Source organism: Oncorhynchus keta, chromosome 12 (assembly GCF_023373465.1).
Source record: "Oncorhynchus keta strain PuntledgeMale-10-30-2019 chromosome 12, Oket_V2, whole genome shotgun sequence".
NCBI lineage: Eukaryota > Metazoa > Chordata > Actinopteri > Salmoniformes > Salmonidae > Oncorhynchus > Oncorhynchus keta.
Window position 1 is genome coordinate 21,418,574 of NC_068432.1, and position 27,803 is coordinate 21,446,376.

General features: G+C 41.2%; 2 protein-coding genes across 2 annotated transcripts; both read left to right on the plus strand.

Annotated features, from left to right (window-relative positions):
- The first annotated feature begins 1,574 nt into the window (after window positions 1-1,574).
- Window positions 1,575-14,252, plus strand: LOC118391125 (hexokinase-2-like). The gene is made up of 11 exons (XM_035782172.2): window positions 1,575-1,717; window positions 1,982-2,092; window positions 4,144-4,306; window positions 4,602-4,750; window positions 7,597-7,716; window positions 8,001-8,096; window positions 8,402-8,501; window positions 9,181-9,364; window positions 9,520-9,675; window positions 9,977-10,210; window positions 10,687-14,252. Exons 2-11 carry the CDS (start codon window positions 1,982-1,984, stop codon window positions 10,877-10,879), a joined length of 1,506 nt encoding a protein of 501 aa, XP_035638065.1. The 5' UTR covers window positions 1,575-1,717; the 3' UTR covers window positions 10,880-14,252.
- Window positions 14,253-15,036: 784 nt separating this feature from the next.
- LOC118391128 (uncharacterized) lies at window positions 15,037-27,496 on the plus strand. Its single transcript, XM_035782174.2, has 10 exons — window positions 15,037-15,183; window positions 18,768-18,914; window positions 19,188-19,295; window positions 20,443-20,848; window positions 21,127-21,245; window positions 21,521-21,668; window positions 21,909-21,961; window positions 22,112-22,209; window positions 23,793-23,925; window positions 24,148-27,496. The coding sequence occupies exons 1-10, from the start codon at window positions 15,163-15,165 to the stop codon at window positions 25,615-25,617; spliced, it is 2,703 nt and encodes a 900-aa protein (XP_035638067.1). The 5' UTR covers window positions 15,037-15,162; the 3' UTR covers window positions 25,618-27,496.
- The last annotated feature ends 307 nt before the right edge of the window (window positions 27,497-27,803 follow it).

Below are 27,803 nucleotides of genomic sequence, written 5' to 3' on the forward strand. Positions count from 1 at the left end.
ATCATACTTTTTGGAGAAATGTTCTCTGGTCTGATGTAACAAAAATGGAACTGTTTGGACATAATGACCATCATTATGTTTGGAGGAAAAGGGGGAGGTTTGCAATCCGAAGAAAACCATCCTAACCGTGAAGCACGGGGTTGGCAGCATCATGCTGTGTTTATGTTTTTCAGTGGCAGGGACCTGACAGAGCTTGAGAGGATCTGCAGAGAATGGGAGAAACTCCCCAAATACAGGTGTGCCAAGACTCAAGGCTGTAATCGCTGCCAAACGTGCTTCAACAAAATACTGAGTAAAGGGTCTGAATAAATAAAACAAGGCTGTAATGTAACAAAATATGGAAAACGTCACGAGGTCTGAATACATTCCGAATGCTGTATATGGAGCAAATATATATGCTTTATGTACAGTTGAAGTCGGAAGTTTACATACACCTTAGCCAAATACATTTAAACTCAGTTTTTCACAATTCCTGACATTTAATCCCAGTATAAATTCTCCGTCTTAGGTCAGTTAGGATCACCACTTTATTTTAAGAATGTGAAATGTCAGAATAATAGTAAAGAATGATTTTTTAATTTTTAATTTCTTTCATCACATTCCCAGTGGGTCAGAGGTTCTGGCCCCCCAATGGTGGAACAAACTCCCTCACGACGCCAGGACAGCGGAGTCAATCACCACCTTCCGGAGACACCTGAAACCCCACCTCTTTAAGGAATACCTAGGATAGGATAAGTAATCCTTCTCACCCCCCCCACCCCTAAAAGATTTAGATGCACTAGTGTAAAGTGGCTGTTCCACTGGATGTCATAAGGTGAATGCACCAATTTGTAAGTCGCTCTGGATAAGAGCGTCTGCTAAATGACTTAAATGTAATGTAATGTACATGCACCCAATTTGTATTTGGTTGCATTGCCTTTAAATTGTTTAACTTGGGTCAAACGTATCGTGTAGCCTTCCACAAGCTACCCACAATAAATTGGGTGAATTTTGGCCCATTCCTCTGACAGAGCTGGTGTGACAGTCAGGTTTGTAGGCCTCCTTGCTTGCACACACTTTTTCCTTTCTGTCCACAAATGTTCTATAGGTTTGAGGTCAGGGCTTTGTGACGGCCACTCCAATACCTTGACTTTGTTGTCCTTACTTTGGAAGAATGCTTGGGGTCAATGTCCATTTGGAATATTATATATTCACATAATTGTCTTGCCTCATGATGCCATCTATTTTGTGAAGTGCACCAGTCCCTCCTGCAGAAAAGAACCCCCACAACATGATGCTGGCTTATCTAGAGAGACATGCCATTTGCATCATTTTATGGATTGTATTCATTATGCTCTCTAGCCTTTATGTCATTTTTTGTGTTTATACTGTATGTGTAATACATGCACTAAGATTAATTTATGAATAAGTTTGGCTACATGAGGAAGTTAATGGAAATCATTACCAAAATAGCCTTTTGAATGAAATACAATGTGTGTAATGAATGCGCAAATCACAAAGTGCAACAACCCCACCTCAATGAATTGACTAATTGTAGCCTACAAGATTATATATAGTAATCACGTGAAGGCATTTTGTGTAATTTACATACCCGTTCTAGAGGTGGGTGTATCATCACCGTTCCAAGGCGAACTCATGTGCAACTGTTTTGCAGGAAGTTGATGCAAGTCTGAACATTGCTGTCAAGACAGGAATTTGTCGATTTAATCCACCAAAGGTTAGTCTAATTCTTTAAACTAATTGTCGTTATTATTGGTCTTTTGTACAATTTTCTGTCACATTTCCTAAAATAGTTGAAAAGGCTACAGAAGTTAGAAAGCTACAGAAGTGAAGACTGATTTGACACACAGAGCACATTATTGGGTCTTGAGATAGAAATGGAATAGTCAATATGGTACTGTACTGTAATTGCAAAAGTGACACATTGAAAATAGTTTTCTCTGTCAAGGGTTACTAACATGTCCCCTATGTGTGTGTCCAGATGAGTTCCACAGATACCAATGCCGAGAGCGACGACCCTGTCCCCAAAGGGGCCAGACTGAGCCAGACCGTCGCAAACCTGGACACCATCCCCCCAGACACCCTCAGTGAGGTACACCTGCTGCCTCCACGGGACGTCCCATAGAGACACACATAACCTCTGACCTTTCTCCTCTTATACTAGACCTGAGTTCAGATATATGTATTTGACTATTTGTTATTTAAATACTCATTTTCTGTGTATTTGAGTATTTTATAATAATGTGGCCCGAATCAACTACTTCTATTGGAATAGATTAGTTTCTTATAAATGAAGGTATTTTCAAATACCTGGGAGTGTATTTGAGTCAGTGTATTTGAATATTTTCAAATACTTTCCATTTGTATTTCCAGATACTTTCCAATATTAAACTATGTGTTTTTTCAAATACAAATATCTAAAATGCTTACTTTGAAATGTTTTTCTAAGTAATTGAAATACCCCAAACAGTATTTGAACCCAGGTCTTATACACAGTAGAGGGGACTTATTTGAGTGTACTCTGTCTAATGTCTCAAGGCACTTGTGTTGATGTCTCATAGTTTGAACATAATCACATTCCTCTTTGTCTCTCTGGTTCTAATAGCTAGTCCCCTCACGGCGTAATGTAATAATAATGCCTCATCGCTTTTGCCCACATTTTGAAAAGGTGTGTGGGACACTGGTTAAGTATTTATGTGATGTGTGTGTCTGTTCTGGTTTGGCATCTCTCTCCTGGCTTTGTTTATGTGTTTTATCCAGTCAATGGCATCTTTCTTGATGTTATGATTCCACTGTACAGTAGGTGTTTGTGAAAAATGCAATCATATTTCTTAAAGTGGTTGCAATTATAGTGCTATCAAGTCTAAACCCATCAAATAATCAAAATGAACCACATTGTCATAGTCATGGAGGAACTGAGGCTGCTGTTATCATGCTGAGACAGGAGACACTGATCTACCTGCATGATCTCTACCTCAGCCTTGCTGTCTCCTGCCAGGGCATATTTCACAACAGCCTTAAACTGAGCCTGAGTGAGAGAGAGGGGCGGGGGGAGAGAAAGAGAGGAAGGCCCCAAACATTTAAGGAAGAGGAAAAGAGAAGCATGTCGAGGTGCAATTGTGTCTAATATCTTCAGAGGTCTGTAATGTGTTGATGACAGACTACGTTCGACCAAACAATACCAGCTTTCTTCCTGTGGAATGGAACATTTCCTATTTTGCCCATTTTCTGGTTCAGGTTATACCCCTGTTGACTGATAAAGTCAGACATTAGTCAGTGCTGAAAGTTGTCAATGACATTACAATTATAATTTGTATTTTACCAGGTTAGTCTCATTGAGATTAAATCTCTTTTGCTCGGGGGCCCTGAATTAACATGGGTAAATAAAATGGCCCACCTGGATGAATTAAGATGTACATGTATTGTAAATATAGTGCACTTTTTTCCAGTAATTATGTTTTATTGTCACATACACTGGATAGGTAAAGTGAAATGTGTTGTTTTACATGGTCAGCCATAGTAGCACGGCATTCCTGGAGAAAATTGGGTTTAAGGGCCTTGATCACGGGCACATCGACAGATTTTTTGTTCACCTTGTCAGCTCCCAATGCTCTAACCGCTAGGCTACCTGCCGTACCCTGGTTTCTCCAGACAATATATCTGTGTCATCATAATCGGCTTTACAGCATTTATTTAAGATTACAGTACAACATTTCATGAAGGGAACATAAAAGGAGGATTAAATCATCTTGTGAATCATCCAGTAACATTAACATGATATATTTCTTCAACTGGAGATGTAATATTACAGACAGAGAATTGCTATGTTGTGGACAGCTGATGAACATTGCCACCTTGTGGGGAAACCTGTCTTTCTTTGTGCTGGCTATATTGGTCGCCTTGATTTACACGCCATAATATCGTTGGTTATGGGGAGTATCTTTCCCATAGATGACATTGACAATGCTATCCTTCCCCTGAAATTGAAATATCAATTTGGGTTGGGGTAAATTCCATTTCAATTTAGTCAATTCAGAAAGTAAACTGAAATTCGAATTTCTATTTCCGTTATTGAAAAGCAATTTTAGTTTAAACTTTCTGAATTGAAATGGAATTGACTCCTGATATCAATCCCTCTCATAGGTAGAAGAGTGTCTGCAGCCTTTCCGTCTCTCTTTGGGGAAGCTGCAGGACGTGTCATCTCGCCTGAGGAAGGACCTGATCAGAGGGCTGGGCAAACACACACACTGCCGGGCACCCGTCAAGATGCTGCCCACCTTTGTGAGGGCAACACCTGATGGGAGAGGTACAGTACTGTAATCTGTATTCCTTAAAGACTCTCCATAGTATCCACTGGTGAGGGTATGGCCCTTTGTTGAGACCTGTACTTTAGTAACCTAATTCATTAAACTGTAGGCATACCATTCACCAGACAGCCTCTCACCCAGACTGAGGTGCCCAGTCTGAAATGAATCTATAGACCCCAACACACTTCTTCATGTCCTCTTGCACTGTAGATATGATGGATTATTGATCATTGATTTTGGGCTGAGCAAATTGGCCAACAGAAACATTTTCCTTGAATTGATTGGTCCCCACAGAGAAGGGGGACTTCCTGGCTCTAGACCTGGGCGGGACTAACTTCCGGGTGCTGCATGTCCGTGTGGTGGAGGAGATGCAGAAGCTCCTGAAGATGGACAGTAAGATCTGTGCCATCCCCCAGGAGATCATGCTGGGGACGGGAGAACAGGTGTGTGTGTTTGGGATTTACATGTTTGTACAGCTGATCTCATCCCACCCCTCCCATGGGGCGGTCATTCTCTAACCCCAGGTGGGAACAGTGCCTGTAAATCCCTCTGATGTTACAAGTTCTTACTTTGTAAACATAGACTTTCAATGGATATTTAAATCTAACTTCAACTACAAATATTGAACATTAGCTGGGAAACCGGCTGTCTGTCAGCCACAAAACCCACTTAAACTGAGAATTTAACATGAACATACTCATGTGAGAATAAACTACTTTATATTTTACTGTACTTTATGATGATTTAAAGAGTAAGCTTGTTTGATAAAATGCAATAACAGAAACGAGAATTATTCTGGATTAGTGATGAACTGGAACGCTATTCAGTTAATAAGGGTTCCTGGTTGCAGGTTTGATTTCCAAATCTTGGAAGATATGTTTAGAGAAGTTGTATAATTGAGAAGTTTTTGTTTTGTGTTTCAATTGTTTTTTATATCACTAGGAATGCAAATGTACTGTTTATGTACGTATGTACAGTACCAGTCAAGAGTTTGGACACACCTACTCATTCAAGGGGTTTTCTTTATTTTTACTATTTTCGAAGTTGTAGAATAATAGTGGAGACATCTAAACTATGAAATAACACATAAGGAATCATGTAGTAAACAAAAAAGTGTTAAACAAATTAAAATATATTTTATATTTGAGATTCTTCAAAGTAGCCACTCTTTGCCTTGATGACAGCTTTGCACACTCTTGGAATTCTCTCAACATCACCTGGGTTGCTTTTCCAACAGTCTTGAAGGAGTTCCCACATATACTGAGCACTTGTTGGCTGCTTGTCCTTCATTCTGCAGTCCAACTCATCCCAAACCATCTCAATTGGGTTGAGGTCGGGTGATTGTGGAGGCCAGGTCATCTGATGTAGCACCCCATCACTCTCCTTCTTGGTCAAATAGCCCATACACAGCCTGGAGGTGTGTTGGGTCATTGCACTGTTGAAAAACAAATGATTGTCCCACTAAGCGCAAACCAGATGGGATGGCATATCACTGCAGAATGCGGTGGTAGCCATGCTGGTTAAGTGTGCCTTGAATTCTAAATAAATCACAGACAGTGTCACCAGCAAGGCACCATCACCTCCTCCTCCATGCTTCACGGTGGGAACCACATATTCAGAGATCATCCTTTAGCTACTCTGCGTCTCACAAAGACATGGCGGTTGCAACCACAAATCTCACATTTGTACTCATCAGACCAAAGGACAGATTTCCATCAGTCTAATGCCCATTGCTTGTGTTTCTTGGCCGAAGCAAGTCTCTTCTTATTATTGGTGTCCTTTAGTAGTGGATTCTTTGCAGAAATTTGACCATGAAATCCTGATTCACGCAGTCTCCTCTGAACAGTTGATGTTGTGTCTGCATTTATTTGGGCTGCAATTTCTGAGGCCAGTAACTCTAATGAACTTATCCTCTGCAGCAGAGCTAACTCTGGGTCTTCCTTTCCTATGGCGGTCCTCATGAGAGCCAATTTCATCATAACGCTTGATGGTTTTTGCGACTACACTTGAAGGCACTTTGAAAGTTCTTGAAATGTTCTGCATTGACTGACCTTAATGTCTTAAAGTATGATGGACTGTCGTTTCTCTTTGCTTATTTGAGCTGATCTTACCATAATATGGACCTGGTCTTTAACCAAATAGGCTATCTTCTGTATACCACCTCTACCTTGTCACAACACAACTGACTGACTGAAATGCATTAAGAAGGAAAGAAATGGGCCTCCCGAGTGGTGCAGTGGTTAAGGGTGCTGTACTGCAGCGTCAGCTGTGCCACCAGAGACTCTGGGTTCGCGCCCAGGCTCTGTCGTAACCGGCCGCAACCGGGAGGTCCATGGGGCGATGCACAATTGGCATAGCGTCATCCGGGTTAGGGAGGGTTTGGCCCGTAGGGATATCCTTGTCTCATCGCGCACCAGCGACTCCTGTGGCGGGCCGGGTGCAGTGCACGCTAACCAACATTGCCAGGTGCAAGGTGTTTCCTCCGACACATTGGTGCGGCTGGCTTCCGGGTTGGATGCGCGCTGTGTTAAGAAGCAGTGCGGCTTGGTTGGGTTGTGTATCGGAGGACGCATGACTTTCAACCTTTGTCTCTCCCGAGCCCGTACGGGAGTTGTAGCGATGAGACAAGATAATTGGATACCACGAAAAAGGGGGCAAAATTTTTATTATTATTTTTTTTTTATTAAAAAAGAAGGTGTGCAAAGCTGTGGCTACTTCGAAGAATCTCAAATATAAAAACTTTTTTGGTCACTACATGATTCCATATGTGTTATTTAATAGTTTTGATGTCTTCACTATTATTCTACAATGTAGAAAATAGCAAAGAAATAAAGAAAACCCTTAAATGTGTGTCCAAACTTTTGACTGGTATGTATTTACGTGTGTACAAACTGTATATATATAAAAACATTATCATGTATTTGGCTACAGCAAATACAGTGTCTTATAAACCAATCTGGGCTGGGTATCCTGAAGATACATGACACTATAATAAAATAAATCATATTCAAGGGAATACATATGGGTGACTCATAAGGGTTGTGACTTTGCCAGGTCTCCTCAGGTTTTGACGGATGAAAGCTATGCTCAGTTTCTAGAGAAAACCTTACGTCTGACAAGACGCCAACCTTGCTTAATTACTTAAAAGCGAACATCACTTTTTGACAGGATGAATCAGTATCCTTTACCAAGCACCCAAGATATTTGCCATCAATATTACGCTATTAAATAACACTAATGCCACTGTGAGATTTTGACTAATTTGGGATTTCTCACTTTCTATCTCCAGTTGTTTGACCACATCGCTGCATGCCTGGCTGAGTTCCTGGAGTCTCTGGAGCTGAAGGATCAGACTCTGCCTCTAGGCTTCACCTTCTCCTTCCCCTGCGAGCAGAAAGATATCGACAAGGTCAGTCACACTGCCCCAGAGACACACATACAACAATTATCCATACAAAAAGGAGACATCTGCACGCTTCAATACAGAAATTAAAACATAAACTAGGGGGAGGCATCTCATTCAGTCAGGACTGATATGAGTAGGACATTTTTCGTCCGGTCCCCAGTGGAAAGACAGTCGAGTAGCATCAAGAATGTAATTCAAGGATAGTTATGTTGTGGTGGTCAATTCCCATTTTAATTGTATAACACACTGTGTGAGAATACTGTAGCTAATGGGACCTGAACTTCCAGAGCCTCCTGATCCACTGGACCAAAGGCTTTAACTGTTCCGGAGTGGTAGGAGAGGACGTTGTGAGGTTACTGAGAGAAGCCATCCACAGGAGAGGGGTGAGTCTATAGGCCTCTTTGAACCATACAACTATCATCATTATTGCAAGATACAACTATCGCCACTTCTCCACAAAAAATGTTTTACCAAATGAAAAACATTTAATGTTATTACTACAGTATTATATAGTTAATATTGGCACAAAATGGTGTATTTTACAGATAGGTACTTGTAACTTTTGCTTGAAGTGGTACCCTCAAACTTCTCTTCTCTTCCCTTCTCTCTCTCTCTCTCTCTCTCTCTCTCTCTCTCTCTCTCTCTCTCTCTCTCTCTCTCTCTCTCTCTCTCTCTCTTACTCCCTTAGGATTATGACATTGGTTCCGTTGCCATGGTGAATGACACGGTGGGGACCATGATGAGCTGTGGATACAGGGACCAGAGCTGTGAAATTGGCATGATCATTGGTAGGTAGCGCCTAACTTTACTGCAGCCACACTACTGCAACCATTGAATTAGAGAAAATAACACAAATAAAAGCATAATATGAGATGTGTCCCATTTAGCCTAGCAAGTGAAGGAGAGAGTGACTGTCGTAACCATATAGAACAGCACCAATTTGTAAGTCGCTCTGGATAAGAGCGTCTGCTAAATGACTTAAATGTAATGTAAATGTAATAGTATCATGTTATTAAAAGAACACATGCATGTAGGTTAGGGATGTCAAGGATAACCATGGAGAGTCATATTTGGGCTCCCAAGTGGCACAGCAGTCTAAGGCACTGCATATCAGTGCTAGAGGCGTCATTACAGACCCTGTTTCGATTCCAGGCTGAATCACAACCGGCCGTGATTAGGAGGCCCATAGGGCGGCGCACAATTGGCCCAGCGTCATCCGGGTTAGGGTTTCTCAGGGGTAGGCCGTCATTGTAAATAAGAATTTGTTCTTAACTGACCTGCCTAGTTCAATAAAGGTTCAATAAAAAATATATATATATATCTTGAAACACATCATGTAGTTTCTAGCACTTTCACACTGCAATGTGGCTCCCTCTGCTGGAGATGAAGGCAACATGGTTTTGTGTGCGTGCATGTGCCTATGTGTTTGCATGTGTTTCTGTCTAACCATTGTCTTTGCCTCCCCAGGGACGGGGACGAATGCATGTTACATGGAGGAGATCAAAAACGTGAAGAGAGTAGAGGGGGAAGACGGCCGCATGTGCATCAACACAGAGTGGGGGGGATTTGGAGACGACGGATCCCTAAAGGACATCCAGACTGAGTTTGACCTGGTGGTGGATCAAGACTCACTCAACCCAGGCGTTCATGTGTATGTGTTTTTCATTCATGAGCAGTTGAAAGTACATAGCTAAAGTACATAAAATACAGCTATGACTGTAACTTCTATGCTTGGCTCTCTTGACTACATCCTGGCCCATTTATCGACTCTCTGTTGTATGCTTGTGTGTCTGTCTCTGTATCCAGCTTTGAGAAGATGATCAGTGGGATGTACCTGGGAGAGATAGCCAGGCTGGTGTTGGTGAAGCTGGCTCGGGACAAGCTACTGTTTGGAGGAGATCTATCAGTGGCCTTGCTCACACAGGACAGCTTTGAGACCAGATTCATCTCCGAGATAGAGGAGTGAGTGACAGACACGCCATGCTCTTATGTGTCATATATCTACTTACACAGATCCTAAATATAGCAGTTATTTTTAAATATGAATGTACTACATAATACAGAAGCTTCCATTGTGTAGCAATGAGAAAAATGAGGTGTCTTTACAACTATATTATACCATTTACCATCAATAGGCCTTCTCAGTCAGTTTAATCCTTAACAACCTATCTATTTGAAATCCATGTATGTCACTTATATCAGCTTGCATTCATACCAAAGTATATTGATGGATTACTCAACTGACCAGTGTTGCTTGTCTCAGGGAGAACACAGGACTGCAAAAGGCCCAGGAGATTCTGTCAAAGCTAGACCTGCCTGCCGGGCCTGTGGACTGTCAGATTGTGCGTCTGGTGTGTGACTCTCTCTCCACACGCTCGGCCCAGTTGTGTGCCACTGCCTTGGCAACCATTGCCAACCGTATCCGTGTCAACCGTGGACTGGACCATCTAAGCACCACAGTGGGGGTGGACGGCACAGTATACAAGAAACACCCCAAGTATGTTCACCTCAAATAGAAATTATATGACGTTTTTCACAGGGTTATTTCATTGAAAGATACAACTAAATCCTGCTTTTATTTGTCACTTGATTGAATGGAGGATATCCTCTTGTGCATGCCGTAACTGTGGATTTCCTGCCTTATTTTCCTTAGTGTATTCACAAGTGGCTGAATCTCAATATCTCAGTCTTACCACTATCCTCCCTTCCTAAAGTGAATTATATTCCTCTCTCAACCTTAACCCTACCTTTCCACTCACTCTGTCTAAATGCAGGAATTTCACATGATGGAACTATTTAATGGAATAAGCTATTTCGTGTCAAGTGAGATTGTATTTAGTGTCAGGTGAGATTGAACTCTCAGGACCTATGTCAGTGTCAGGTGTCCAGGTAACCATACATTGATTTAACTATCCCCCCTGTCTCTCTCAACACGGTCCCTGCCCCACCCCCCCAAACGCTTTTCCCCTCCAGCTTCAGTGAGAAGCTCCAGGAGACCGTACGCATCCTGGCCCCCAAGTGTGATATCACTTTCCTCCTCTCCGACGACGGCAGCGGGAAGGGAGCTGCCATGGTAACGGCAGTGGCACAGAGGCTGGCCATGCAGTCTCGGATACTAGAGGACATCGATGGAGAGGAGGAAGAGGAGGAGGATGAAGAAAATTAAGCCATGTATTCGACCAGACAACTTGAAATGCAGTACCATGAAAATGCTTTTGTCATAGACAAAGATTGTAAGGTAGGGGAGACCAGGGAACAAAGTAGGAAATAGTCTACTTTTAGTCTTTAGCTTATTTGTGAAAATATTATTTGAGTTAGATTTATCATATTTTTATGCAAACATAGTGCAGTCGGAAAGTATTCAAACGCCTTAACTTTTTCCAGATTTTGTTGTGTTACAGCCTCATTCTAAAATTGATTAAATACCCCATAAGGACAAAGTCAAAACATGTTTTAAAAATGTTTGCAAATTTATTCAAACAAAAAAACTGAAATATCACTTTTACATAAGTACTCAGACCCTTAACTCAGTACTTTGTTGAAGCAACCTTGGCAGCAATTACAGCCAGGAGTCTTCTTGGGTCTGAAGCTACAAGCTTAGCACAGCTCTATTTGGAGAGTTTATCCCATTCTTCGCTGCAGATCATCTCAAGCTCTGTCAGGTTGCATGGGAAGCGTCACTGCACAGCTATTTTCAGGTCTCTTTAGAGATGTTCGATCGGGCTCAAGTCCGGGTTCTGGCTGGGCCACTCAAGGACATTCAGAGACGTGTGTTGTCTTGGCTGTGTGCTTAGTGTTGCTGTCCTGTTGGAAGGTGAACCTTCGCCCCAGTCTGAGTTCTTGAGCACTCTGGAACAGGTTTTCATCAAGGATCACTCTGTACTTTGCTCCATTTATGTTTCTCTCGATCCTGACTAGTCTCCCAGTCCCTGCCACAGCATGATGCTGCCACCCTCATGCTTCACCGTAAGGATGGTATTGGCCAGGTGATGAGCGGTGCCTTGTTTCCTCCAGACGTGATGCTTGGATTTCAGGCCGAAGAGTTCAATCTTGGTTTCATCAGACCAGGGAATCTTGTTTCTCATGGTCTAAGAGTCCTTTTGGCAATCTCCAAACAGGCTGTCATGTGCCTTTTACTGTGGAGTCGCTTCCTTCTGGCCACTCAACCATAAAGGCCTGATTGGTGGAGTGCTAAAGAGATGGTTGTCCTTCTGGAAGGTTCTCCCTTCTCCATAGAGGAACTCTGTAGCTCTGTCAGAGTGACCATCGGGTTTTCGGTCACGTCTCTGACCAAGGCCATTCTCCCCTGAATGCTCAGTTTGGCCGGGCGGCCAGCTCAAGCAAGAGTCTCGATGGTTCCAAATTTTATTCATTTAAGAATGACGGAGGCCACTGTGTTCTTGGGGACCTTCAATGTTGCAGAAATTGTTTGGTACCCTTCGCCAGATCGGTGCCTCAACACAATCCTGTCTCAGAGCTCTTTGGACAATTCCTTTGACCTCATGGCTTGGTTTTTGCTCTGACATGTATTGTCATCTGTGGGACCTTATATAGACAGGTGTGTGACTTTCCAAATCATGTCCAATCAATTGAATTTACCACAGGTGGAATCCAATCAAGTTGATGATCAATGGAAACAGGATGCTCCTGAGCTCAATGTCCAGTCTCATAGCAAACTACCTTTCGAAAGTTTGGGGTGACTTAGAAATGTTGTTGTTTTAGAAAGAAAATCACATTTTTTGATCAGAAATACAGTGTAGACATGGTTAATGTTGTAAATGACTATTGTAGCTGGAAACTGCAGATTTGTTATGGAATATCTACATAGGCGTACAGAGGCCCATTATAAGCAACCATCACTCCTGTGTTCCAATGGCACGTTGTGTTAGCTAATCCAAGTTTATCATTTTAAAAGGCTAATTGATCATTAGAAAACCGTTTTGCAATTATGTTAACACAGCTGAAAACTGTTGTTCTGATTAAAGAAGCAATAAAACGGACCTTCTTTACATTAGTTGAGTATCTGGAGCATCAGCATTTGTGGGTTCAATTACAGGCTCAAAATGGCCAGAAACAAAGGACTTTCTTATGAAACTCGTCAGTCTATTCTTGTTCTGAGAAATGAAGGCTATACCATGCGAGGAATTGCCTACAAACTGAAGATCTGGTACAACGCTGTGTACTACTCCCTTCATCGAACAGCACTAACTGGGTCTAACGAGAATAGAAAGAGGAGTGGGAGGCCCCAGTGCACAACTGAGCAAGAGGACAAGTATATTAGAATGTCTAGTTTGAGAAACAGATGTCTCACAAGTCCTCAACTGGCAGCTTCATTAAATAGTACCTGCAAAACACCAGTATCAACATCAATAGTGAACAGGCAACTCCAGGATGCTGGCCTTCTAGGCAGAGTTCCTCTGTTCAGTGTCTGTGTTCTTTTGCCCATCTTAATCTTATCTTTTTATTGGACAGCCTGAGATACGGCTTTTTCTTTGCAACTCTGCCTAGAAAGCCAGCATCCCGGAGTTGCCTTGTCACTGTTGACGTTGAGACTGGTGTTTTGCTGTCATCAAGGCAGAGGGTGGCTACTTGGAAGAATTTCAAATATAAAATATTTTGACGTGTTTAACACTTTTTTAGTTACTACATGAGTCCATATGTGTTATTTCATGGTTTGTATGTCTTCACTATGATTCTACAATGTTGAAAATAGTAAAAAATAATGAAAAACCCTTGAATAAGTAGGTGTCCAAACTTTTCACTGGTACTTATGTTGAGATACATGGGGAATGTTCCATAGGTCAATAATCAATAAAGAGAATATTTCGAATTCTGCCTGAAAAAAAAACGTTGGCCAATAAAACAAAAAAGTATTAATGGATTTAAGCAAAACTTCCTATGCAAGTAGATATACTAACCAAACATTAGCATATTGAATAATAGTGGTTTCTAATTTGAGTTATTTAGTTGTTACTTTGTGTCCTCATGCCAGAGTGTTAGTTCAGCCTTTTGTGAACTAACACTCGCAATACATTTTTTTATCCCTTACTCGTTCTGACTTTGCTAATAGCTACTTTATTGAGTGAAAATGTACTTACTATGACTGTGATATGTGGTTGTCCCACTTAGCTAACTGTAAGTCACTCTGAATAAGAGCCTCTGCTAAATGACTAAAATGTTCAATGCACATGCCCTGTGTTACTTTGTGCCCCGGTCTCCTCTACATGCTAAACACCTCACTCACGTTCTTGTAACCTACTGTATGGAAACTCAAATAATGAAATCATGAATTAATTCAACCTACTGTATGCATGCATGACTGTAAGTCGCTTTGGATAAAAGCATCTGCTAAATGACATATATTATTATATTATTCTTACAATGTTCAACTTTTCTCTTTTTTACAGTATCGTTTTTAAATACAGTTATATTGACAACTGCAATGCAATTTCTGTAATTTTCTGTATTACATGGTCAACTTTCAAGGGGGAAATGATCTTATTTCTGAACCTGCTGTATGTGAAATTAAAATAATGTTTTAAAAAATGTATTAGTATATATCATTTTATACTAGAATGAAAACTTTGAATTGGGATTATCGCACTGTATTTTGTATATTTTTAGACCAGATACTATAACACTGCAGCCATATTGAAATGGCAGCTTGTTCATACAATTACTATCTTGGAGTACACATTTATGAATTTCATGGTCAAGCCAAATATAGGTTCCACAGAATGGAAAGGTACACGTGCTCACTCCCCCTGTCGGAGAAACTAGAGGAACATCAGGTTATTCAATTAAAGTTTTCAGCAAAATTATAAAACTATAGAATATTCAGACACTCCAATTGACAGACCACGTGTTCAGAAAGTGTTGCAAATTAAAGATGGCTAGCATGATACAGATACAATGTTGCAATGTCAGTTTCCCTGCACCCCCAGTAGGCTAGTAGTTACAATGTTGCACTGCCGAATGTAACAACTATCACGTGTTCGACTTTGCTCTTCAAATTTCCCACACTCTACCGTGAATTTATCATGTACAATACGAGCCACGATTACCTAAAATTATCACCAAGTATTTGTCTCCACGCATGCTCCGTGGTTATAGCCGACCAATGTGTCAGCTCAACAACTTTGATATTACAATGTAACTAAACTTCATTGATGCAATATCATCGTGAAAAATAAAAGGACATTTTTAAACTCGAACCACAATGACTTCAGGATGATAAAAATGTCCTTACATGAAAAATGTCCACTTTCATATGAACAATATGTTATAGCCTACTCTCGCAAACAGCTTTGGCCACACCTAGATCCTGTCCTATTTTCACAAAAAAAGAGAAACCTTTTCTTCTTGAGCATTTGTTTGTGTGCCGGTGAGTTCCCGGCTGTGTAACTTGATAGGGGGCTCTGAGAGGGAATAAGGGAATGTGTTACTGCAATGGAGCAGAATGCAATACAGGTAAAGCCGACACTCACTTTATATTATTTTGAAATAAATCGTGATTTTCCTATGCGCACGCATGCCACTTTTACCTGTTGATATCGAAAATAAACCGACTGTGTGTCGGTCTCATTTTGATATCAGTTTGCCCTTTTTCAAATCTGTAATTTTGTTTAGAATGTCGAATTGATTGTTATCCTATCAAGCTAAAAAGACTTTCGCAATTACAACTTTGCTGGATGAGTCACAACTTTCCAAGGGAGAAATTAGCTCGCTATTATATTTTGAAAGCCCCAAATTCCGCTGACATGATTATAGGATTTTATTGGTCAGGGTTTGCAATTTAATTCAACTTCAATACGTCTATATTTTCTTCTTGTTAATGATTGATTTCTTTGTGTGTCGTGTCGACTACTTACGTTCTCCCTCTCTACCCCCACCCCCACATTTCCACATTAAAGACAATTTTATCTGACGATTCCGCAATATTAAGAAACTTTTATGCTTGTTTTTCAACCAAATCGATGGTAATTGTAACTTAAAACCAAGTTTGGAGTAAGTCGAAAATTAATATTTTACATTTGCAGTGACGTGATATTAAAGATTAAAATAGAATCTAAGGAACAAGGTGGAGCAGTTTATTTAGCGAACAAATGGCCAACATAGGGGTATAAAAAAATCCCTGACATTATGTATCGTGTTTATTTGGTATAGCTCAAAATGGAATGTTAATATTGTGAGGAAATCGCTGTACTTTGTACTTGAAATTGCGAGGATTATCTTGATTGTATAATACCAGGCCCACCAAAAACTTCTGTCGAATTGTAGGACTTCAGTAACAGTAGGCCTATATTGGTTTTATATTTAATATCAAAGGTTGAACATATATAGGCTATACTGCATTCATAATTATATTAAGTTGTAGCGTATACAGTAATCATGTTTCTCAAAGTTATGGTGGATATTATATGTTCCAATTATCTAATGATATAGGCCTACTTTTCCACTTCGTATAATGTTGTAATATTGTGTAGACAATGTTTTGTATAATAGGATATCCAAGGTCACATTGTTATTTTGCAGAAAGAACACATTTTCCATTCGTTTCTCTATTTCTGGAACAGCAGTGCAGGCTATATCAAATGCCATCATGAGCATTAACGTATCCTTTCAGTAGGTTCGTTTTTTTCCCTTCAAAATCCTTCTCAAAATTGAAAATCCAGTTTTATGTGGTTTAAGGATTTACTGTAAAATCAGCCTTGCCTCGTTTTCACCACTAGTTGGCCAAGTGATCAACGTGTGCACGCACAGCTCTGTTCCTGCTGCATTGGAAGGGGGGTAGGGGACGGGGTTGCCGACAATGGGCGGGTACGAGGGGTGCGAATTTTTGCATTTTCCTCATTGAGGCAGCTAGGATATACCCTATAATAGAACTACAGGGGTGTTAATTGATTTATTATATATATTTTTTAGATTAGGCCATCAGAGTTTAAGGTCTATATGAATTAAAATAGCCTGTTACAACACAGTTCTTCATAGTTTTGATTCATCACAAAACAAGTGTTTTATGTTGGATATCCAATTGTATCCTTTTATTTTTTATAACCCTTTCAAATATGCATACAGTCACATACTATCTGTGAATAACGGTTGCCTACTAAATAGATTAGATATTTGGGAATGGGTATTGGTGCATGGTGACACTAGGGTGGAAAGCAGAGCGGGCTCTGTATTTGGCCTAATTCAGATATTGAAAGCCATTGTAATTTAGTGAAAATGGCTGTCCTTTGTGGCCAGTAGCAGCGAGGTTCCTCTCATATAGAGAGTCATATATTGAGCAGAACAACATGTATGAACTAATGTTGATAAATGGGGAGGAATGCAGGCCTTTGCCAGGAACATTTGGTGGAATCTGAACGTTTATGCTCATGGTCCAAATGGATAATTGGTATCATGTGAATGAGTTTTTCTGTATGAGTTGTTTGACATTCAAATTGTACACATAGAAGGGATGACATCTGTATTTGTTTGAGTTTTGCAATTTAAATGACATTTCCCGTGTCTAGATTACGGACATTTGTGATGGGCTCAGAAGTTAGTTGTACTATTAGCTTTTTTTTTAATGATTATTGTTAACATTTATTTAACTAGGCAAGTCAGTTAACATTTACATTTAAGTCATTTAGCAGACGCTCTTATCCAGAGCGACTTACAAATTGGTGCATACACCTTATGACATCCAGTGGAACAGCCACTTACAATAGTGCATCTAAATTTTTTCAGGGGGGGGGAGAAGGATTACTTACCCTATCCTAGGTATTCCTTAAGAACAAATTCTTATTTACAATGATGGCCTAGTTGTACTGGGTGATAACTCACAAAACTATAACAAAAGAAGACTATGATTTCTGGGATTTTTCACGAAATGTAATCCATATAAGGGTCCTTTTGGAGGAAGGATTATTGACATATATTTGACATTTGTACCTTCAAGCATAATTTAAAAATTATTATTTAAAGTTGGAATATTTGTGACACTTTGGCCTTACCAAGGCCTCTAAGAGTGTATTAAACATAAAGTTCCAAAGTGGGATTTCAGATACTTTTAGAGTTAGGATCCAATTCGTAAGTATTACCAAACAGTAAATGTGAAACTATATTCAAAATGGTCGCCCTCTGCTGGTGATTTGCAGGATGTACAATGATACAAGTATGATGGCTGTGATTGTTTACATCGCCTGTTCGACAATATAATTTAAAAAAATAGCCAAATCATACTTTTTATTGTTTCAGTATTGATGTTTATATTCCTGAATTAATGTAGTTTAAAAAAATCAAAATACTACTCATTGCTGAGCAAGCGGTACAGCTAAAGAGGAAACATTAGAGGCTTAAAGACAACATTTCCCAAATGTTTAAACTTCAATTAATTATTCCTCAATTATGCTTTAAAAATTACCCTTCTATTGATTACATTTTGTGAACATACTAAAAACCATGGTCTTGTTTTGTGAGGAATCACCCTATTATTCAAATGGTATGTTATTTTCTGTTTAAAGGAAGTTGATTTATATAGCAGTTGTCAGGAGCTTAGTACTTAAAATATTCTGAACTAAATTCTTAACAATTTTAATAAGATATGAGGAGCTTTTCAAGTCCTAGTCACATGATTATTGTTCCCAGTATAATTGCTGAATAAATTATGAGTACACATAGTTTTGTTGTTTGTTAAACTAATCTTTAACAGAGTTGTATTCATACCATGTTACAATTTAGCTTAAATGGACTTCATGAAAATCAAATGGGGAACAAGACTACATTTACATTATGGATCGAGGTTGATTCAGATCACATGCCCTGGCAGGGTAGCCTAGTGGTTAGAGCGTTGGACTAGTAACCGGAAGGTTGCAAGTTCAAATCCCCGAGCTGACAAGGTACAAATCTGTCGTTCTGCCCCTGAACAGGCAGTTAACCCACTGTTCCTAGGCCGTCATTGAAAATAAGAATTTGTTCTTAACTGACTTGCCTAATAAAATAAAGGTAAAAAAAAAATTGAACAGACGGGAATGGTTGAAATACTCTGGCCTCTCTCTCTCACACAGTGGTTAGGTGCTCCCTCCTACCTGCGTGGCTCATTTGCCTTCTATAAGTCAGTGAGCTGTGGGTCTGGGTCCGCTGCTCAGGTCTGGAAACTGGGGGAGTTCTACTATGTACGCTGTGGCCCTGAAGAACCTGTGGGCATTGCTGAGGTATGAATTCTAATAGCTCTGTTAGTTTGCACATGATACTTGCCATACCAGGGGTGTATTCAGGGTGGTGACTGTGTAGAATGTTGCAGATGGATACTCAATATCTGTTCTTCCCTAAGGATTTCTACCTGATTATGAACATTCTGTAACATTGTACCCTCATGAACGGACCCCAGAGTTTTGAATTAATTCCTTCTTGTGCCACTGTACCGATTACGTATTTATTGTAAGTCGCTCTGGATAAAAGCATCTTCTATGTATTTCTTATTTCAGGTGATGTTACTGTGGGAGGACCAGGCCCAGTGCCATCTGCTGGCCAGCTCCAGACTCTACTTCCTCCCTGAGGATACTCCCAAAGGCAGAACCAGAGAGCATGGCGAGGTGGGTAGGGGGCAGGGCACCACCGAGCTCGATTGTTTTACATAATGTAGATGTGTTCAAACTAAACTATAAAAATGTTAAAACTATGTACATTTTAAAGTCTACATTACTGTAAACACTGAGTGTGGTTGTCATACTCTGTTTCACCAAGAATCACACAAACCTACCGGCCATATGTCATTGCTAGACTAGCATGTCATATACAGCATATCTCATGAAAGGACATACTGTACTGTGCATTTCTTCCATAGTCAAATTTGGGCTTGGGTTGATGCAATAATGGATTGTGTGTGCCTGGCTTTTAGCCTACTTGTTTAACCACAAGTGTTTCACAATCTCAATTTACAAATGGTTGCCACATAACTAACTATTAACAACAATCATTAGATTGATGTGTCACTTTTCCCCTTCTTATTTGTGAAATGTTTTTAACTTGCACAATTCATGTATAATGAAATGCATTCTTACTAAAGTATGTTCTTCATACCTAAAGTTTTAAAAGTGCATACGAATGGCAAAGAGTAGTTCTATGAGATGTTATACTTGTATTTTTATTTATTTATTCCATTCCAAAAAAAACATTATTTTTGCTGGGATCATGAATCCCAGGTTTCCCAAAGTCTCCTATTTCACTATAGTGCTATGTTAATCATAGTGAAAAATAACATATTTAGAGGGGAGTCATGGTAAAAAAAAATACCTGTTACAGTTTGTTGTTCATGTATTCCCCTATAGTTGGAGGTGAATGTGAAAAATGTGTGAGAGAAGCAAGCTGGCCTATCAGTGGTATAGGTGTGTAGTGCCTGAGGCAGAAGTGCTGTGGATCATTGTCACTGGTGTCAAACGGGTCTGGGAGGCGTAGGAGAGCTCTGATGGCTCCTCATGTGCCACAGGCCATTGGTACTCTGACTGGGAGAACTTAATCTTGTCCTATGTGGTGAAGAACTGTAAACCAACCACATTCTGTGTCCACTAAAGAAACGGGTTAGGGTTAGTAGGGTTACTAACCTAGTGAAGTCTAAGGGAATTTCCTTGATTCTTAAAAAAAAAAATCTTGGTGGCCCTTTCTTTGAGGGTATGCACAAATAAAGTAGTATGGCTTTAATGGGGATCTAAGTGTGTGTGTGTGTGTGTGTGTGTCCCTCAGGATGAGGTGTTGGCTGTTTCTAAGAAGATAGTGGTGCGGGTGGAGGATCTGGTGAGGTGGACCTGTCCGGAACCTCAAGGTTGGAAAGGAGGCAGCCAGAAGTCCAGCAGGACCAACGGTCATCACAAACCCACCCCTATTATTACCAATGGAGCCCCAACGCCATTCAAAGAGAAGGCTGAGAGTGAGCGTCTAGGGGTCAAGGTGCTCAGCTACCCCCAGTACTGCCGCTTCCGCGCCCTGCAGAGGCGCATCCAGGACGAGGTAGGGTTGGGGCTCCAGAACCCCCATCTGCTGGCCCTGGGAGGGATCAGGGTGGCCCAACACAACACACAAGTCCTCTATTGCCGGGATACCTTCAACCACCCCACCCTGGACAGCAACACCAGTGTCTGGACACAGCTGGGTGAGCAGCAGGCTGGGGGAACTTGATCTCTCTATTAATGTTAATGTGGCCAATGGCTGAAGTGATTATATTTTTTTTAAGCCTAATTAGACAATGGAATCTAAAATGTGTGGACAATAAATTCAAATTAATTAATGCAACCTTACACTATTATATTAACTCATTTACTGTATGTTGTGGTCATCTTGTTATTTTGTACTTAGTTCAATGTCTTTTGAACGGCAAATTATTATCTTGTTATTTTGAATTCGGATTAAATGTATATCTCTCATTCCAAGGATGCACCTCTCTTAGCTTGAAGGGGCGACCCCGCAAGAGGAGAGGCAGGCCAGAAGGCCAGAAAGCTTTGGAGCCACCAGCCCTCAACCAATCAGAGTCCTGGATAGAGAGAATGAAGGTACACTTTGTTTTGTTCTAATAACTGTTGATATGGCTACATACATAACTTTCAGATGTCTTATTATTCACCTCATATTCACATAGAAATTACTTAATATCATAGTAATTACCTTTTAGGTTTCTTTGTCATGAAATGCATCAAATACACTCTTTATGCCAAGTAGTTACTATTCTTAGACGTGAGAATTCCACATTTCCTAATAGACACCAACTGGAATGGGGATGTACAGCATTACTAGATGTAGTATTGTTATAACCTTATGTATCCTGTAGGAGAATGTGATGGGCAGTGTGGAGATGCATTGTGAGGAGGGCTGTCTCCCCCACTCTGATGAGCAGCTGTTCCTGGATCAACTCTACTGCTACATGGAGCGCTGCGGCTCACCCATCAGCAAGGTGCCCAACCTCGGCTTCAAGAAGAGTGAGTCATGACTTCATCAACCACCATTACTACTCCTACCAAAGGTTTTGAATACAAAGGGTCCTTTGCTGTACTTTCAGTTTGATTTGATGAGTTTTCCCTACAGAACTAAATAAAATGTTCCCACCATGTCTTTGAACAAGCTGTATATCTGTCAGCGTTGTAAACCAGACCGTCAAGGCCACAGCTCCTAGAACCTATGATATGCTTTAACACTCTTGTCTGTCTCCGTGTCTACAGTTGACCTGTTTGTCATGTACTCTGTAGTCAAACGGCTGGGCGGCCATGAGAAGGTGAGTAGTGAAGGCCATCGTTCTGTATCATCCACATATCTTGTACAATAGTGGTACGATTGCAATATCTAAGCAAATTAGTTAATGTTTATGGGAAAAATTAATGGTTTAAAAACTACTTTTAAACCATTTACAATCTCTCTCCTGTAGGTGACGTCCCAGCGTTTGTGGAAGAAAGTGTATAATGAACTAGGAGGATGCCCGGGCAGCACCAGCGCAGCCACCTGCACCCGGAGGCACTATGAGAGGTGAGGCAGGAACACTGCTTGTGCCCAGACCAGTTTACATTGTGCCCCACCTAAAGCATGCCTATTCTTCTTGTAACAAAAGGAAACCATGTTTATAACCACAGTACACAATATAACCCAGGCTTCAGCTGTGAGAAATGCTGATTCGGGGGTCTGATAAGATTTTAATAAACAAATTCAATATATACTATTTCTCTTGAAGTATAGGCTAATGCAGGGGTCTCCAACCTTTTTTAGCATGAGAGATACTTAAAAAAAATTAAACGTCACAAGCTATTTATTTTTTTCTCTAGCTTTCAAATGGGCACGTTCTTCTCTTCTCCCCTGCAACTCTTCACGGGGTCCTTAGTGTACAAGAGGAGGTAGTGCATAGTTTACTGTCAATATACCTGGTAAAATAATGGTTTATAAGCAATTCAAATCTGTCATGTCTTTCCCAAGTTCTGTTTTATGTTTTCCCAAATCACATTTTCTCAGTTGTATTTTCCTGGTTTAGATTTGTCGAAATTACAATTGTTCATAGAGAGAGAACAAAATTGGATGCCAATGCTTAAATCACATCAGACACTTTTTATATATTTATTTTTTTAGGTGTGGAAGAAAACAAACACATTGAGTTTTGAGTGTAATTATCCTTTAATTTCTGATCTGGCCCTTTAATTGCTTCCTAATAACCTGGCTATTGCTTCCAATAGCTTCCTTCTTGATGGTTTTGTACTGCTGCTGCTGATTTCATGCCAAAGTTTGCAAATAAGATACAAATTATATATTTACTCATAATATACAGTGCATTCGGATATTAATCATAACCCTTGACTTTTTCCACATTTTGTTGTGTTACAGCCTTATTCTAAAATGCATAATTTAAAAATCTCATTTTATAAACTATCACATTTACGTAAGTATTCAGACCCTTTTACTCAGTACTTTGTTGAAGCACCTTTGGCAGCAATTACAGCCTCAACTTCTTGGGTATGACACTGCAAGCTTGGCACACCTGTATTTGAAGAGTTTCTCCCGTTCTTCTCTGCAGATCCTCTCAAGCTCTGTCAGGTTGGATGGGGAGTGTTGCTGCACAGCTATTTTCAGGTCTCTCCAGAGATGTTCAAGTCCGGGCTCTGGCTATATTTCTGTCAACCCACAAGATGGTTATCACATCAACTGGCTACACACGGAGTGATAGACAAACACGCTCACCATACAGACTGGGGCAATATTGTTGGAAATTAATTGGCAGATATTGTGTTTAGTTTAGGCTTTTAAGCCGATAGTGGCTAACCAGGGGTGGGATAATGTAAATGTTGCGTTGATAGCAGCTGGGAGCTTGCAGGAGGGTGTCACCAGTCCCACACTTGCGAGATTTGTTTATGACCGTTTGCGGTGGAACACGTGAAAATTGCTTTTACTTTCAGAGTTGTTTGGCTAGTTACTTATTGGTGGGCTGACCTATTAGAGACCCCTAGGCTAATGGGCTGTACAGTACCTGGTTGAAATCCACTGCATTTTAGGCTTTTCGGCATTGGTGTTTCCTTACAAAACGTGTTTTTCATTTTGGAACTTTTGGTTCTGTGTGTTTCCCTCAGGCTGATGCTTCCCTATGAGGAGCACATACATGGAAGAGGAGCAGAACTCAAACTCCCAGCATCCACTGGGCCTATCCGGGGCAGGGGGAGGAGACCACTGGTGAAGAAGACTGCAACCCCCACCCCTCCTCCAGTAAGTGTCTGCTCATCTCTCACTCCACATACAGTTCATTGTTGACTTGCTCAGTTCATGTCAGTCATTTGATATTTAATATGCTGTCATCGCTAGTTGTCTTGGCTTGACCTGAATCTGATGTAAATTAATGTATTCTATTACATTCTAAAGACTAACATGAGAATCATTCAGAAAGTGTAACTGAATCCATCCTCATGTATGGCATCTCTCTCTCACCAGACTATTTCTCCAGACGGTGTGGTGGTAGTGAAGAGGGGCAGGGGCAGACCTCCAGGCAAAAAGAACCAGGCCAAACTTCTCGCCTCCAAGGCCAGTCCAGTGGTCCTGTCTCCCCCAGCCAAACCCAGCCTGGACCTAGGGTCCAAACCCCTGCAGGACCCCTCTCTCCAGTCCCTGTCTGTGTTCCAGGGGCTAAACCTGGCCAACATGCCACTAACCCCAGAACTGTCCCCCATGTCTGCCCCCTTCCTCCCCCTCCTGCCCAAAATGGAGAGGGAGGTAAGGGTGGCGAACGGGGATACTCTAGCACCATCACCCACTCTGTCTCCTGCAAATCTCCTGTCTGATCTCTCCAGGCTCCACGCAGCGGGCTCCCTAGGAGGGTTCAGGCCCTCTAAAGGCCCCTATCCCCTGGATCTCTTTAGGAGCCGACTGGGCCTCAATAGCTTAGACAGCCCTGGTCTAAACACCCAGGACCCTGCCTCCCACCAGGCCTCCAGCTTCCACCTCCAGGCCAAAGCAGGGAGCTCAGACACCCCCCTTCCCAATGGGGACCAGCCCCATCTGCAGTCTCACCACCAGTGTTTGGGGTGTGGGCTTGATGAGGCAGCCCAGGGGGGGGGCAGTACTAGCACCAGGGAGGGCCGTAGCAGCAGGCCTCCCCTGCCCCCTCTCCGGGTCCTACCCCTGGATCTGGACTGCAGCCTGCAGGTGCGCCAGCTGATGCATACACGGCTGGGCTTGGCCCAGCTTCACTCCTTCACCAAGCGGCTGTCGGAGGTCTTAGCCCAGGACCTGAGTGGCAAGCCCTGTTTACCAATCACCCCACCCCCAGAGCAGGCCCTACCGCTCAACCTCAGTAAGCGCTCCACCACCAGAAGATCTGCCTCTGATACTGGCTCCAAGATGGCTGCAGGGGATCAGGAAAATGGTGACACCACACTCCCCTTAGCTAAAAGGCATAGAATGGAGTCGTGCGAGGAGGCTGAGGACCTGAGCTCACCCAGCAGGGCAAGGGCTTTCCTCCTGGAGCTGCCTTGTCACACCACCAGCCCAGACACCAATTCTCCATCTCCCCAGCTCTGCCTCACCGAGTCTGGGGAAGGTTCTGGAGAAACCCCTCTGGAGAACCAGGGCAGGACGTCTGACTCTGAGCCAGTAATCCAGGTGAAGGTGGAAGAGGACTGGAGGAAGAGCAGCTTTGTGGAGGTGGAGCCTGTGGAAGACTGCTCTGTAAAAACAGAACAGGAGAGGGTGGAGAAAGAGGGAGGAAATATAAAGATGTGGGAGAATGGGAAAGAAGAGAAGATGGCAGTTGAAACTGTTAAAATGGAGGATGGTATACAACAGCAATCGGAGGAGGGAGAAAAGGCAGTAGTGGAGGGGAGTAAACTGGAGAGGGTAGAAGAAGAGGGTAAAACCATAAATATGGAGGATGCTATATCAGAGAGGGGACTGAGGACTCCTTAGCCCACTCTACAAGTGGCTCTGGGGGCCAACAGGAGGATGAGGAGATGTGATGTTGAGGCTTCTGTCAAAGTGCTGCCCAGTTCTGTCCTGCCTCCAACCCAGGCCCAGCCAAGGTACCTGAACAACTGCACACAACCCCAACAGCCTCACGACTAATACCGACAATCACTCCTCCACTCTCCCTTATGGGAGGTAACTCTCAAACATACAATCAAAGACTAAAATCCTGTGAACTCAGTAACGACACACACACCTTTGAAAACACTGCCATTTGCCTTGACACTATTCAATGATCTAATTCTGTACATTGTATGATACTATGCATAATACAACTTTCGGGCTTCATCTAACTTGAATTATGTAGCTATATTAAAGCTTAACTTGTGTTCTACGTTCGTAGGAAATACTATCGTTTTTTTTTCTTCTTTTTACTGTTAAATGAAGTATATTACAAAACAATCAGTAGGTCAGAGGTTTTTATAACAATCCACTCCCTTCCTGGACCAAGTTTTCCAAAACCATCTTAAGGAGAAGTTCATTGTTAGAACCATAGGATCAAGGACACAAAAAGATGTGCCTTAAATATCTTATGCTCTGATTTGTAGTCCTTCACGGAGTCACACAAATGGCAACAACCAGGAAAACATCTGTTTGTTCCCTTCAGTCTTGCATTTATTACTTCCTGTTTGTTTCCAACGACGGCAGGATTTGCACTCCTACTGTACTGGTTCCCTTTCCTTCCTTTTATGCGGAAGTCACTTAAAATATTTATTATTTAACTTTCTGATGCCAATTGTAATGTATTTTAATGTCTGTCTCGTTTCAAAAACAATATTCTGACACCACTGGCCTGGTTAACATGAGATTTAGTCGTTGTTGCCTTATTCCGAGTCAATTGACACCAGTAATTCTGTCAGACAGATATCTGAAATGCCATATTTTGTTTACGGTAAACTGGGGTGTGCCCAGACCAGATGTACAGTAGAAGGGGGATTTTTTTTTATTGACTATCAACACCAAATGTGTTACTGTATGATTACCATAAAGAGAATAAAGATTCTCGGCTGTAGAATTTTACAAAAAATATAACTTCTAAAACCTACAAAAAAAAAGTTTTCCTGTTGATATCCTTATTAAATATTTGGTTAAACAATTACAGCTGGTTGTGGCTCAAACTGTTTTATTTCTTTGGTCTATTTCTTTGTTTAAAAGTGTCAGCATACCATTGAGGTGAACGGTCCACATGCCGGCCATTGGGTGAGATGGCAAAATGTAGTAGTTGAGCTACACATCATTTTGGTGTGGCAAGTTCCTCATTGAGTTGAATAGGTATTTAATGCTTTTACTTAAATAGTTTGTAGCTTTTTGACATTATTTTAATTATAGAGTTTAAGATCAAATGTTTACATTTCAATCATGCATGTAGAACAAAATCAACTTAATGTTTTTGCGTCTTAAGTACCGACTGGTACTTTATTAGTTGGTTCACAGTATACCAACTTCTGGAATGGTTCAAATGGGAAAGAGTATCTTCATTCAACTTTAAAATATGGATGGTCATAATTCCTAGAAAATAATTGCAACATATGGAATTGATTTGCAGTTGACTCCGATCAACTGGCTTTTCTTTTCCCCCTTTGTTTTATTTCTTGAACCCCTGCTACAGAGTTAATGTCATGTAGTTGTCTTTTATTTCAATCTGTATCAGTTGAGCTCATCTTGTTCATGGAAGAAATCTGTCTCAAGTATTCATTTCTCTGTGTATTAGAGTACAGCCAGCGCCGTGCCACACCTTGACTCCTGTACTCGATGACAATTTGATTTAGATGGTTGTTTCAACCATTTGTTTTAACACTGTATATTAAATATGTTTTTCAGATTTTTGCACAAGTTTATAGACTGAGTATACAAAATATTAAGAACACCACTTTCCATGACATAATGACCAGGTGAATCCAGGTGACCGCTATGATCCGTTATTGTTAAATCCACTTCAATCCGTGTAGATGAAGGGGACCCTTGAGACCTGGATGGTGTATGTGTGCCATTCAGACGGTGACTGGGCAAGACAAAAGATTTAAGTGCCTTTTAAAATGGGGTATGGTAGTAGGTGCCAGGCGCACTGGTTTGTGTCGACTACAATGCTGCTGGGTTTTTCACACCCAACAGTTTCCCGTGTGTATCAA

Coding starts and splice junctions, on each gene's coding strand:
- LOC118391125 (XM_035782172.2), top strand. CDS start 1,982: ATGAGTTCCACAGATACCAATGCCGAGAGCGACGACCCTGTCCCCAAA. Junction 7,717..8,000: donor AGCAGAAAGATATCGACAAG/GTCAGTCACACT, acceptor CTGAACTTCCAG/AGCCTCCTGATCCACTGGAC. Junction 9,676..9,976: donor TTCATCTCCGAGATAGAGGA/GTGAGTGACAGA, acceptor TGCTTGTCTCAG/GGAGAACACAGGACTGCAAA.
- LOC118391128 (XM_035782174.2), top strand. CDS start 15,163: ATGGAGCAGAATGCAATACAG. Junction 18,915..19,187: donor AACCTGTGGGCATTGCTGAG/GTATGAATTCTA, acceptor TTCTTATTTCAG/GTGATGTTACTGTGGGAGGA. Junction 21,669..21,908: donor CAACCTCGGCTTCAAGAAGA/GTGAGTCATGAC, acceptor CCGTGTCTACAG/TTGACCTGTTTGTCATGTAC.